The following is a 15,046-nucleotide window of genomic DNA, read 5'->3' on the forward strand; positions in this document are numbered from 1 at the left end:
AATTTGTCTGAAAGCATTGCTTAATATTCTCGGAAGTATTATTAATATTCACGGAAGTATTATTATATTGTGTATATCTATATACACAGTATATGTGTGTGTATATATGTGTATATATATATATATATATATATATATATATATATATATATATATATATATATATATATACACTTCCAAATGAGAGTAAAAACCAATTACTTTATGCCCACAGACACGATGCAACAATAAAGTAATTGGTTTTTACAACAGGGAGTGCTGGTCTGAGAATAATTGGTATATATATATATATATATATATATATATTTATTTATATATATACATACACATATACAAATATATATATATACACATATACATATATATATATATATATATATATATATATATATATATATATATATATATATATATATATACATACACATATACACTACACTATTTTATCTTACATTGAAAGCTGTACAAAACAGGACTTTTCTTAGACTAGCATTTCACTCTGCTTGACATCAATATGTCTAGTATGCTATTATGTGGAAACCATGACAATCAATTCTTGTCATAATAAAAATTAGTTACAGATGTCTAAATTATTCTGAAAATATCCACTTACATGTAGGTGTCAACCCAGATGCCAAAATCTGGACTGAATTAATTATTTTGGACACTCTTAATGACTGCACCATGTATATGTGGCATGTTTTGATCTTGTATGGCACACGCTGAAGTAGGCTTTAGAGTATTTATTACAATAAATGCTTAAAAAAAAGCATATAAATGAAATATACATGCTTTGGTTTGTTCAGCATGCTATTCAGTAGCTACTCCACCAACACTACACCCAAGTATTTTAAAGTTCCCAAGGTGGGAGGGAACAGTGCCCAAGTTCTGGAGATGCTGCCAACATCAGCCACACATAATCTTATATGGTTGGCTGGCAAACATATTGTTGCTGAGCTGCTGTTAAAAATAATTTCAGGGAATTATTGCCAGGGTGCTGAGAAGAGTACTGTGAGAATTTGTGCATTCATTTTGGAGGGCTTAAGATCCCTATAAAAAATAATCATGTTTTGCTCTTAAATATCTCCAAACTTGTAATCCTCTCATTTCAATGCCAAAATGCATTCAGGGCTCTAAAATAGTTTATTATATTCAGGGTGTTCAATTTACATCCCTCCAGCAGTTGCTGACCTACAAGGCTGTGATTCAGTCACATTTGGTGTACTTTACATCCTTTTATTTATCCTTATCAATGAAGTTATTATACTATAGAATTTGTACAATTGATTTATAACATAGTTATAGTTTTTGTAAGCATGTAAGTTCAGTTTGCTACCTAAATATTAAGGCTTATACATGTGACATTTTCATGTCTAAAAAAAAAAAAAAAATATCTGAAATCCAGCAGATTAACAGTATTCTTGGAATATCTGTTTTTGAGCTTTATAATAATCTTAACTCCTGAAATAAATATGCACCATTATGTATAATTTAAAATTTCACCCAAAAAAAACATGTCCATATATTATTGACCGTTTCCCTGGTAATTGCCTGAGGGCAAGTCAGTCTGTTAAAAGATAGAATCAACACAGAAACATATACCAACCAATCCATTTGTTCTTATACAGTGTGGATTCTGATTTTTCTTTATTTCCCTAAAAACTGAACTTTAGATCTATAACCAAGGAAATTGTTAAAATAAAGACAGTTGTTGTGAATTTTTAAACACTGCATACTTGTGTCAAGGTCTTTTTTAAAAAAAGTTGCACATTATACTGTTAAAGAGAAATGTGACGCTTTAGAATCTAATCTGTAGCTTGTTAGGCTTGCTACTTGTGCTCTGAGCTGTCCAGCTCAAAGCTGTTTCCATTTGTAAAACACTGACAAAACACAGCCAATATGAGCCCAAAGGGAGATACCTTTAACGTTCTTGATCATAGGTCTACTTTACCATCGGTTCACCCCTAAACATCATCACCCTACCCCCTGATACCATAACCTGCCCTCCTTGACCATCTGGCCCGCCCTCTGACATCAGGGTTCAGTCCCGTAGCAATCCAAAGGTGGGAACCCTATACTTTTATATTGGTACAACACAAAAATAGGCATTTGTGTATTTTTAAAAATGAAATATTTTCTAAAGCTGGTTTCTTGACATGTTTTCTCTTTAGCTGGTTTAGATAAAATCTACCACTGCTGTGTGCAGTTTGAACTCTTAAGTTAGAGATAGACACAAGGGTCAATTAAGATCACCAACAAATGAGTAATTGTGTTCTTTTGCTCTAAATGTTTATAACTTGCTAGCAGTCTACCTTGACTGACCATTTTTAGCTTACTACATGATTTATTTACAGGACAGCCAATAAATATTTTTGACTGATAGTTATGTTTGCCTTTTGCAGGTTCAGCAACTCTACATCACTGGCAACAGCTTGCACAGCCAAACCTAGGAGGTATCCTGGACCCAAGGCCTGGTGTTGTCACAAAAGGCTTCAGGACCTTGGATCTTGACCAGGAGGATGTGTACTGCTTCAATGACTATGAAGAAGACGAGACAGGTGACATTCCTTTCAAGAGCTTTACTACCTCGTCTTCCATCCAGCACTCAGAGACCTCAGGTGAGAGGTCACAAGCACAAGTGACTGTGTCAGACAGCAAGAACTGTCCAAGTCATTCTCAGGCTGCCCCCAAGGATATGCAAGAACCAGCAACAGACGATGATGAGGGGTCTGGTGAGGGATCCTCCTTAAGTCCTGTAAAATGGACATCATTACAGGATAATAAGTTTTGGGCCATTCTCACCTCAACACCCCAACACATTTGCACATGTAGCTACTCCAAAGTAACTGCATACGATAATTTATAGGTGCTATAAAAATATCAACAAATCTCTTATTTAGCAGATCTTTTTTTTTCCTCTTCCGTTCCATTTTTATAAAAGGGATTTTTGTGCATAGGGAAAGGCTGCTAAAAGAAAGGGTCATGAAAATAATAATAAAAATGGTCATGCATTACATTTGTGTTTCAAGCATACAGGCCCTCGTTTGTGTAATTCCAAGGAGTGTGTATTATAGACCAGAATTTGAAAGACAAAGCAGTATCATTTCCTCCTGGGTGAAGAAGTCTACAGCTTTAGTGCAAAAACTGATATCACTAAAGTAAATGGATCCAGGTAAAAATAGTCTACCAAAACATTTCTGTTTTTAAAACTGTAGCTGTTTAGATCTTTTAAAAGAATAATCCTAAAATGTTTAAAGACTTAAGTGTTCTGAATTGGCAAGGACAATTTTTATCCTGGTTCAGTAACCAGTCAAATTACAATAGCAAAAACAAATGATGGTTGCTATGGATTACAACATAACCCTCCGATACGCCTCACTGCCATCAACTAAGTGTTGACTTTGGGTAGCACTTCAGGATTAACTAGTATGTAGATAAATGCAGTTGTATTATTTTTATGACAGTTAGTCACTATTTTTGCAAATATATTAGTACAACACTGACAGAATAACTGAATATATTTTTTAATTACAGCCATGTGCCAAATATTTGTAAATGTATATATAGTGTGTATATAGAGTACATATATGTAAATAGAAGTTAATAGGGGGATCTGATTTATGCACTGATTCATTATTCTGTTTGCACTTGCAACTTGTTTTCCATTTCCATGAATCTAGATAATAGTGCAGAACTGAACTGAAAGTATTAAATTTATTTCTAGAATTTTGAAAGTATGCCTGATTTCTTTGTCCATATACTTATTCCACTCAGATATTATTTTCCCATTTTAATATTGCAGATTTTGGAAATAGCTAAGAAGGGCTACAGGTGAACAAAGTAAATGTTTTTTTTTTTTTAAAATCTTACTGCTAATGAGATCACATAATATAAAAGCTTAAATAGCCCTAAGCGGATGTAATTATTAATGTTATAATATATATTTTGTAACCTGTAAAGGCCCGTTCTTATAAAATGTTGATGTTTCAACAAAATGTGTTTTTACAATTGCAGAAGGTTTCTTAAATAATCAGTTGATTATCCATTTTTTTCTATTCAATACTAAAATGTTCACAACAAATCGTTTTAATTTCTTGGAGTTTCAGTTTTCTGGTAGCTAAACAGAATATCATCTTTCCCCACCAAAAAGTGATGGCTGTTGCCAGTAGTGCCTTCCCCATTTAATTCTTCCAGAGAAAACATGCCAACACACAGTTTACTAGTACTGCTTAGGAATAATTGATATGCCTGAGTGATAACATCTTTGATATTTCAAAAAAAGTTTTTAGTTATGGATACTTGAGAAAGTTGCTTCTTTTATTAGGGATGTGAAATAGGTGACAAGGGTGTCTTATGTTTCGTATTCTTTCTGCTTTTTGTGCAGACTCCAGCTTGGGGGAGGCTAAATGCTTGAAATGCCCCCTCCAGAGTCACAATTTCCATCAAGGTATTCAGCAGCACCCAACCAAAAATATAATCTAAAATAGCTACCCTTACCAACACTCATTTTAATTAAATGGAGGGCAAGAATTAATCCAGTAACTCAGCATGGGAACAATATGACAGCACAATTTTTATCTGGTTATCGTATATAATATAGAAGAGAATTCTGCTATTTACCCCGTATCTGATGTCCTAGCTATGTCATGTTTATTTGAAATTGCCATATTTTAGGATCAACAGTAGCACATATTCATATCCCAATGCACTAAGGAGCACATAAGGACGTTACGTGTTCTCAAAGAGAAAAAGCAGTCACCAATCTAGTCAATGTTTTATAGTTACTGGTTCCTAGAAGTTTGAAATGCTGTAGCCCCCCAACATTTATTTTAACTGACAATAATAAGCAATTAGCAAGTTTCTTGCTTTACCATTGTTATTAGGTGAAACCCTGGAGGTTCTATACATTTTAATCACTTTAAGGGAATTGCATGCTGACCAAGAGCTTCATTAGAAAGGGGTCTTTCATGTGGAACCCAGAAACAACATTGTCATGAGACCATTCTTATGATTCACCAGAGACTTCAGCAGTTACAGGTTCAGTATACAGTCTCTTAATCATCACAATTTTCTTTATGCTTTGCAAATATCAAGGGACTTTTTAACTTTGCAATATCCTCAGATTTTTCTTCCTTCTTGTCGCTTAACTTTTAGCAGCCTTTCCGTGAATCTTGATCAATATTTATTGTTTCTTTCTGATTAATAAATTTAATTACATAATTGTCTGCAAAATACAGAGATGGGATTTTATTCAAACTTCATTCCTGAGTTTTATTCTCAAAGATATTCTGCTGCAAATGATATGGAACGTAATATATCTGTTCACGTTTGTGAGATAACAAGACTAAGGAATGAAAGTTTCTTAACAGTAGCCCTTGTATATCTTCATCTTCTTAAACATCTGCTACTTGACTTTTCCCCTTTCATTGAAGAACCTTTTTGCTTAAGATGTTCATTTCCTCGACTTAAATGCTGTATACTTATTTGGGTTATTTTTGTTGACAGTTATATGGCTTTGTCTATAGTCTGCAAATATTGTATCTAGTAGATGGGGTCATGAAGGTCTAGAGGTTGCTTTTTCATAAGGGGAATGTGAAGTTATTTGCCCCCAAATGGTGGGTTAAGTGACATTAGCAGTCTGTTTAACTATAACCTACACATTACCTAAGCTTCTGCATCTCATTCAATTGAAAAACCTCCTCTAGCATCAAAAGATATATGCGATTCTTAGCCTTCCCCTCATTAACTTAGCCCTACATGTTAATGAGTTACAAGGTACTTGGGGATAGCACTCCCTCCAATCACAAATGTTACAGGTACAAATATATTTATAATTCCACAGATCCATGGTTATATTTATTAATTGCAATCACTGTCCTGAAAAACTTAACTTGATTATAATCACCTCTAAAAAGTACCAGATTACTTCCGGAAAGGCAGCACCAAGATAGATGGTTTGGTGTAGGTATTTCTGTTCACAGGATAGTGCTTATAGATCAGCTAGAATTGCCACCCATGCCATTACCTAATACACCCAAGCCCCAGGTTTTCAGCAGTGATAACCAGCTGCTGTTTCTATACATCCAGATCTACCTAAACTTTTTTTTTGCTTCCCACAAGGCCTTTAAGGCAAAGTATGATGACTAAATGGCCAATGCAAATATTTAGGAATTTGTACCCCACATACATTTTTTGGAACCTAGCATAAGAAAAAAACATTGCAGCAGCAAGTTGTCATAGTAAAAAAGGCTATTCCCTCATACTGTTTTGAATGGGAAAAAAATGGCATGCAATTTTGTACTGATGTATGTGGAATACATTCAATTGACTTGATCAGGTATGTGAAAAGCAATATGATCATTATTTCTTTTCTCTCTTATCACTTAGTTTACTATCCTGGCAAGTGCATGTCTCAAACCAACTCTACCTTCACTTTCACCAACTGTCGGATTATGCACCCGTCTGATGAACTCACATGTGTCACTTCAAGGTAACCTTATTGTGTTCAAAAGGTATTGGTGATGGTAATATGCCACTTATCCAGGAGACAACATTTCTGAGCAGTGTTCTCTACTGGATTTTTTCATATTGTTGTTGCCTATCACTTAATGGTTCCAAATACAGATTAAATACATATTATTCAACTGAAGCCTTTCTATGATTTGTGTTCAAGGGGCAGATTTATCAAATGTCGAGTGATAGAGTTAATTTTTACCCTCGAATCGAACGTCTAAAATTCTAACGAATATTACCGACCTGAAAAATCAAATCAAATTCGAAACAAGTTGTTTTCAGAAAAAAACGTCAGGAAGGCTATTATCATCTTCAAATGGGTCAAAAGACCCCTGCCATTGACTTCTACATGAACCGAATTTGTGAGTTTTGACCAAAAAATCAACTCGACAATTCGAATTTACAATGTGAACCTTAATAAAAGTGCCCCTAGATGTTTTCACATAGATGAGACTTAATTATTAAGTCTTGGACTACTTTTAGGGTCAGGATACATGCTCAGATTCGGGGAGATTAGTCGCCCGGTGACAAGTCTCCTCTTCTTTGGTGAGACTAATCTTCCCGAACTGCCTCCTGCCTGCTAGAATGTAAATTGACAGCGGGATGGCGTTTTTTTCCGAAGTCTCCCAAAGTTTTCTCGTGAGGCAACTTAGGTCTACTTTGGAAACGAATCACTCAGGCTTTGCGGATCTTTTATACATCTTGAGTTATATTTGTTGGGTTTCTGCGACATGCCATTAGGGGTAGCTCAAAAACATTAATCAGTATTATATTTAAGAGAATTTGGAAGTGAAATATGGTGAGATACCTCACTGCACATTCCATACATATTTGCAGAAGGAACCTGCAATGATTATATTGTGAGTTAATTGTACAAGATAACAACTGTCCCAGTATTTGTGTTGTGTGCTCTAGATATTCACCCAGGACTTCATGGGTTCATAAATATATACGTGTATAGGCAGCCACAAGTAAAGCATTTTGGCTGAGGAAACTGTTAATTTGAATACAATGCAGAAAAAAAACTTGGAAGAAAATCCTACAATTTCCATGTTCGTGAAATTCCCTAGAGCTCAACACCTGGATAAATGGGAATTTAAGGAGCAATACTGGGTTCCCTTCTTACTTGTAGACAGAAAATCAACTGATCAAAGAGCTGATTAACCAAGCCTAATTTTCCACAGGTCATGTGAGGAAGAGGAAGAAACCGCTTTATGGCAAGCATTACTCTGAGGTCATATAGGTCAGACACTGGGGCTGAGCATTGTGGGGGGTGAGCAATATTTCCAGTGCTACCTCTGCTCTCTGGGTTGCTGTAGGTTAGTTTGTGTGACACCAGCTAACCTTGGACATGCAGATAGTGCTAGTGTCCTCACCCTAACACAACTAAACTTTATGTAAAAGGTCAGTTGTGCTGTTTTTTGCAAAGCTAATAGAAGTGCACTCCAAAATTTGTTGGCATGCACTAATCATAAGGAGTATTTACCTGTGCACGTATGTATGTTGTTGCGGGGTGTTATTGTAAGAATGTGTGTGTAGCTTCAGGGGCTCAGACCCCTATGATAAAAACTGCAGGGATGGGGTCACACATGACTTGGGATTTTACTCCCATCCCAACCCCCCTGCACAATATCACGGATGACTACTTAGGAAACTCACACCCCCTACAGTCATGAGGTCTCATTCCTTGGTCATTCTGTGACAGGGTAAAACAGTATTTCTGTGAGTCTGTGTTGCAATTTGCTCAGGCTCAAATGGACTTCTGACACCTCATACCACTACACACAAATTTTTTTTAAATTGAAATTTGTACTAGAAAGTCAGTTCCAACAAAACATTTACATTACAATTCTTCTGGACATCCATTTTTCTTTACACAATATACTTCTTTAAACAACAGTAATGGTTACAGATACTTATACTGGAATTTTTGTAGTTAATGTTTCAATTAGTTGGGTTGACTTTGGCAAAGAGCATGTGAGGACTTGGTTGCAAAAATGAACCCCTGGTATGAAGGACTAACTTATACATATATATTAAAATGTTACTGAAAACAATGGAAGGTTTCTGCTTGCTCATTTGAACATGATCCTTGCATAATAAAACAGGATACAAGGACATTTTGCAAACCCTAACTCTTAATTCACTCTTGGGGATTGTGTGTTGCAGTAGTAATTTACTAAAGCTATTTAAGAAATAGGATACAGGACGAGGATCTAATATGCTTTATTTGCAAATGTGAAGTCAGTGGCGTAACTAAATATTACTGGGCCCCACAGCAAATTATTTTTCAGGCCACTAAAATGTCTAGAGGACGACTTGTTTTATCAATATTTATTGAAATAGTGTATGAATTAGGGCCTCACGGGGCCCCTATACCTCCTGCCCCCCCCTGCAGCTGCAGGGTGTGCTTCATCTGTAGTTACACCCCTGTGTGTAGTAGAAATGGACGAGTACAAGCTATGTGTGTCCTGTTGCATGAATATTTTGGCATGCTTATAAAGAGTTTATTATGTTTTTAATGTTGTCTCGGATTCACATTTAAACAAGTTGCTTCTTAAATGTTTTACTGAAATGTATTTGATGCATGCATTTATATGAAGACTAGGGATGCACTGAATCCCAAATTTGGATGGGATGTTACCACTTACTTAACCAGATTTGGATGGGATTCTACCAATTCCCAGCCTTTTTTTATTTTTGCAGGATTCAGAATTGAATCCAAATCCTGAACATCACATGAATAAGACCACAGGACAACCGACAGTGAAAATGTTTATTTGCTTAAATTTTGCTCATTTACATGTACAAAATAGGGTTCAGTTTAGGATTCTGCCAAATCCCAAAATTGTGTATTCAGTGCATCCTGAAATGTCCTATGTTAATTTACAAACAACAGTGGTAATAATTGGAAAATAAGATACAGGAATGTAATAATTGCGTGTTTTTAACCTGCAACATTAGTATAGAATTTATCTGTACAATTATCCTATAGTAATTGGTAATCCCTGACAAGTAGGAGCAACTGGTATCCGAATATGGCATCGCCTGTTAACGTCAGAACTGAGCACCACCCAAAGACCGTGCAAGTAGTTAAACTAAACCCTTGATTTGCCTTTTGAAAAGGGGGCTTACTTAGCAAAACTTATGTTTGCAATGGGTGAATATTTGCATGTTATATGTTGAATATTACTTCATAACATAGGGGTTACATTGCATTAGCCTCATTGAATCTACCAATAATCACTTTAAATCAATTCGGATTTGCTCTTGTCCCATGATATATGTTAATTTGGACATAGTTACAGTTCTATCGCTAATCACTGTAAGGAAAAGAGAAATTATTCTAATACAGCTAGACCATCCCAAGACACAGAGAAATAATATTCAAATAGAAAGATATACCTTACTCTAAACAGCTTAATATTACTGGATAAATTATTGGATATAAAAACATGCCTGCGAAATGAATACAGTTTATTTATATCAGCCTGAATCCTTTTCTTTTTTCCCCCCAGCCTTAATGCAGTGCCCACTCCATCTTGTGGAAACTTGAATAATCTAAAGTCAACGCCAGCAAGCACACCCTGTACACCTCGGCGCCTGAGCTTGGCTGAATCGTTCACCAATCTTAGGGAATCAACCACCACTATGAGCACATCTTTAGGGTTGGTAAGACTTTTGAAAGAGAGGGGCATATCTGCAGCTGTGTACAACCCACTAACCTGGGACAGAGCTGGAAAATCTTCTCTTATTAATCATTCTCTTCCGAAAATGGCAATCATACCGTCCACCCCTCCAAACTCACCTATGCCGACACCAAATTCCTCCCCTCCATCACTAGACTTCAAATGCACCAGTCCTCCCTATGATAACTTCCTGGCCTCTAAACCTGCCAGCTCTATCCTTAAGGAAGTGAGGGAGAAGAAGAATATAAAGAGCAGTGAATGCCAGACAGATGTCTCTGTGTCCAACCTTAACCTTGTGGATAAAGTAAAGAAGTTTGGAATTGCCAAAGTCTCAGGATCACCGGGAACATCTGCTTTATCTGACTGCCACAAGGGCACCCAAGGGCCAGCGAGGACACATGTTTCTGGAGGTCTTATACCTGAAAGCCAACCTTTAAATTACCCTACTGTAACAAGTGCCATAGGCTCCCTTCATCTGAATTCTGGTATCCGAAGAAACCGCAGCTTTCCAACCATGGTTGGATCCAGCATGCAGATGAAGGGAGCAACTACACTGACATCTGACATATTGATGGGAGCTAAATTACCTAAACAGACTACTTTGCAATGATAAATATCTGCTGTGCTTTGCTGGTAGAGAGGCTGAGCAAGCAGTGACCTTGCATAGTATGCTATTGTGCTAATCCTAAAGAATTTCTGACTCTTTAATCCCAATCCTCCATCCCTGTACTTTGTGCTGACAAATCAATTTTGTGCCTACATGAGTTATTGGGACTGCACTTTGTATAAATATGTACATATATATATAAAATAGATATCTATTGTAACAAAATATATTCACTGTACCAGTGACATACTGCGGAGGCAGAAGTGGCTCTTCTACTGTAGATATTTTCTAATAATGTATATTAAACTGTTGATGTTAGGATATTGTATGCACGGAATGTAAGGAACCTCTAAACTTTAGCAAAGGATGGTAGTTTAGTTATCAGAATTAGAGGTCTAGCCAAGGTTTTAGCCATTTCAGGGAGAAATAAATCTGGGATTAGATTTTGAGACAGCAGAATAGATTCCCAGTTTGCCACAGTCTCATACACAATACTTTGCTTTTTTTTATATAGGTCACAATGGGATGTTATTAAACAAATATCTTTACCTTTGTTCTCACTGTTATTCTAAAACAAATGGCAGGTATAAAAATATAGCTTGCTTTTTTCATCTTCATTTATTTATTATGCAGCAAACACATCATAAGGAATGGGGCTACAATCAAGGTGAACACACATTCACATGCTAAAATATTAGCACAGGGACAAATACACAGGCCTTAGGCTTTTTAAAGTTTATTTTAGTTGAAAGACTACTTTGCAGATGTTTTTTGTTAACTTTCACCAGAACACTGGGTGCTTTTCTGATTGAATACGTAGGAAGAAAAAGGGATAAACATAATCACTATATTGCCACCGGTGCTGCTACGAGCGGCCATACTTGAAATCTAGGATAGAATTTATTTTTAGGGGAATATGAAACTGTCAGTTAATAAAGAAGCATCAGAATGTCCACAAACTGAGGCCTATTTTGATTATTCTTAAAGAGACGCGAGTGCACTAAAGGTCTTGTCTTTTTTTTTTTATATATGCCAATAAAGTTTTAAAATATTTTATTTAGGGCAATGTCCGAAAAGCAGACTGGAAGGTTTGCATTTATGCTCATTAGACGTAATAAAGTTGTAATATTTATACATTTAATTGTTTTCTTTTTTTTTAATGACTAATAATGTAAAAGGTTTTCTTAAAAATGTAAAGTCCTACATTTCGTAGGTCACTTTGTAGCTTGTTGACAGTATTACAAGCTATGGGGAAATATCTTGAGGCAAGAAGCAGCCATTTGCAGCACAAACAATCCTATTTTAAGCCTCCTATACAAATTGCATGTTTATAGCCCTGAAGCTTGCCTGATATAACTGTATAACTGTTTAATGGACAGCTTGTAGTCCATCCAGTTGTTCAGTTCGGGCTTGGATAATACTTTAAATGTAATATTATTATCAACATTCTTACTGCTCACTAATCTGTATGTAATATTCATTTACTCGTGCAGACTCCATTGGTTCCAAACAATATAACTTGCATGAAAGGGGCCTTTCTGCTCCTGTTTTTGTTCTGGTGGTTTCTGCTTGCAGGCCAGAGCAAGATTTTCCTCATCAGCTTCTTTACTTTGGCTAATGGGTGCCTATTGCAAATCAAATACGTTTGTTTTATTTTCATCTTATTGTATCTTTAACCTGTCGCTCGAATTCTAATGGTTACGACTGTTTGACTCCTCTGTCAAGATTTGTTTTGCAGATACTAAAATGAACAAAAAGCTTGCGCCTTCTGACTCACCACTAATAAATATCAGTAACATTAAAACTGCCTTTAAATTTCTTTCCTTGTGGGAATGTCATGGCTATAAAATATACAGTTTGCTTGAAATGCAGAAATGTTTTAAATATTGTTGTAATTTACCTTCAATCTCTAGCATTCAAACCCTAACAGGTCAGATATTCCTAATAAAGGACAAATACGTCAGTGCAGTGGGGGATTTGACAAAAGTGAAGTCAACTGAAATTGGAGTTAGAAATATAATTGGAGTTAGTAGAATGGCAAACATTCCTAATTCATTTTAACTAGATTTTTGAAAATATTCTCTCCGGTTTACAAAGGCACAGGTGAAACTGGCTATGACTCACAGCATGAATGGCTGTTTGTAGGTGGAACAAATATTGCACTGAAGAACCTGCAAATAAATTAATGTTTTTTCTTTTTTAAACTGTTAATATAGTTAAGATTATTTGTGAATCAGGTTTATCACACATCCATTACAGTTTAGTGTTTGGGTTTTTTCATAGCAGTCATGGTCTCTCTTAAAGGAGAAGGAAAACTACCAATACAGTTTATTGCCAGCCTCAACAGTAAGCTAGAACCATTTTTATTCTTTAGAATGCTTTTCCATACCTGAGTAAACTGTGCTAAACACTGTCGCTGTTTGTTTATGATAGCAGCTTGCTGTCTCAGTCTCTCCCTGCTTTCTCTGAGCTCAGATTACAGCAGGGATGGGAGGAGGGAGAGAGGCACAAACTGAGCATGCTCAAGCCCAGACCCTGGAGGTTTAAGCTGAAAACAGGAAGTCTGATACAGAAGCCCATGTGTACACAATAGAAGGAAAAAACATGGTGTTTCCTTTGACAGAGGTCTCAAAGCAGCATTACTTTGAGTGTTTACTGGTGTATTTAAATAGACCTTTCTGATAAAGCTTACTTAGTTTTAACCTTTCCTTCTCCTTTATCAATCACTTTTATTAGGCAGGGCCACCATCAGAACAAGTTATTTATATGGGGACCCCCATGAACATAAGCATGCAGTATCAAAATATTTGGTCCCACCCTTTGTGTGTGCTGCACAAATGATTAATTGGTTGGTAGGTATTGCTAGGATAAAAGGTTAACCTTGTGGATGTATTTTTTTCAACCACTACTATGATACATAGTCACCAGTCATTGTACGGAAAAGCAGGAGTAACTATAGGGGAAACAGACCCTGGAACTCTAGGGGGCCCTTTGGGACAGATTAGCAGCTGCAGTATATATTCATGGAAATTAATATGGAAATGTCTTGTTCCCAAATTTTAGGGGTCCAATAACTAGTTATTCCACTGCTGAAAAGTTCATTTCGGAGATACTCATTATTCAGTAAACAGAGCGTGACATGAACAACCAATGTTACTCTCTAATACATAGTTCATATAGTTTCATCAATTCATGTGCTAATTAACATGTAGTTCATTGGGCAGTGGAGTTCCCTGCCAAGCTTCTTTGCATTTTTATTTCTTTATACGCAAGCTACGTAAGCAGTGTTTGTGCAAGTTACATAACTTGTGTATGTTTAAAGTAGCTTTAAACGTAATTTAGGCAATATACGTAACACATCAGGTCCGGGTATAGATGTGGGTTGCGGGTCTCATCTAAATTTCTTATTTTATGCTATATTGTCTATATTTTACTCCTTTTAAAATGTAACAAAACGTTCCGTCTGTCCCGCCCACTTTTGATGATGTCACTTCCGGTTTGCATCAACAACATTTCCTGTTTAATGTAAGTACCCACATCTTGGGAATATATTCTCAAGGGCTCTTATTAAGTTCTAATGCAATACAGAGAATGGCTGTTCCATATACATTTAGGGCCATATTTATTAACATTCACATTTGTGTACTTATACAGGTTTTTCTCTACGACAAATAGACACAATTTTAAAAACAACAAATGTCTACTTATTTATTAAAAGATGCTGAATATAAAAAGCGCAAAGGAATAAAAACGAAGACTTTTAAATCCTAGTTTTTGTACGAATTTTCACATGATTACAAACTGAAAAACTCTCTATTAGTAATTGGTTTAATACACAATTTTTGGCATGAAAAAGATTACTGTAATTCAGTGCACAAATAAAAAATGTATGTTAATATGTTAAAGGAAAACTATACCCCCAAAATGAATACTTAAGCAACAGATAGTTTATATCAAATTAAATGACATATTAAAGAATCTTACCAAACTGGAATATATATTTAAGTAAATCTTGCCCTTTTACATCTCTTGCCTTGAACCACCATTTCATGACTCTATCTGTGCTGCCTCAGAGATCACCTGACCAGAAATACTACAACACTAACTGTAACAGGAAGAAGTGAGGAAGCAAAAGGCAGAACTCTGTCTGTTAATTGGCTCATGTGACCTTACATGTGGTTTGTATGTGTGCACAGTGAATCCTACGATCCCAGGGGGCGGCCCTTATTTTTTAAAA

At 35.9% G+C, this 15,046-nt stretch overlaps 1 protein-coding gene across 9 annotated transcripts in view; it reads left to right on the forward strand.

The window, feature by feature from the left end:
• The window catches only part of LOC108718971 (trafficking kinesin-binding protein 1), a 95,557-nt gene extending 82,942 nt beyond the window's left edge, over nucleotides 1–12,615 (forward strand). For 3 of the 9 annotated variants that reach the window (XM_041566077.1, XM_041566076.1, XM_041566074.1), the window contains 3 exons: nucleotides 2,403–2,732; nucleotides 6,388–6,490; nucleotides 10,032–12,615. In XM_041566077.1, coding sequence (XP_041422011.1) covers nucleotides 2,403–2,732; nucleotides 6,388–6,490; nucleotides 10,032–10,812 — 1,214 coding nt within the window. In that variant the 3' untranslated portion in view covers nucleotides 10,813–12,615. Of the gene's footprint in view, nucleotides 1–2,402; nucleotides 2,733–6,387; nucleotides 6,491–7,697; nucleotides 7,787–10,031 lie in introns of all 9 variants that reach the window. The other 6 variants (XM_041566080.1, XM_041566081.1, XM_041566075.1 and 3 more) reach the window with 3 other exon arrangements.
• The last annotated feature ends 2,431 nt before the right edge of the window (nucleotides 12,616–15,046 follow it).

Source organism: Xenopus laevis, chromosome 6L (genome assembly GCF_017654675.1).
Source record: "Xenopus laevis strain J_2021 chromosome 6L, Xenopus_laevis_v10.1, whole genome shotgun sequence".
NCBI classification, from domain to species: domain Eukaryota; kingdom Metazoa; phylum Chordata; class Amphibia; order Anura; family Pipidae; genus Xenopus; species Xenopus laevis.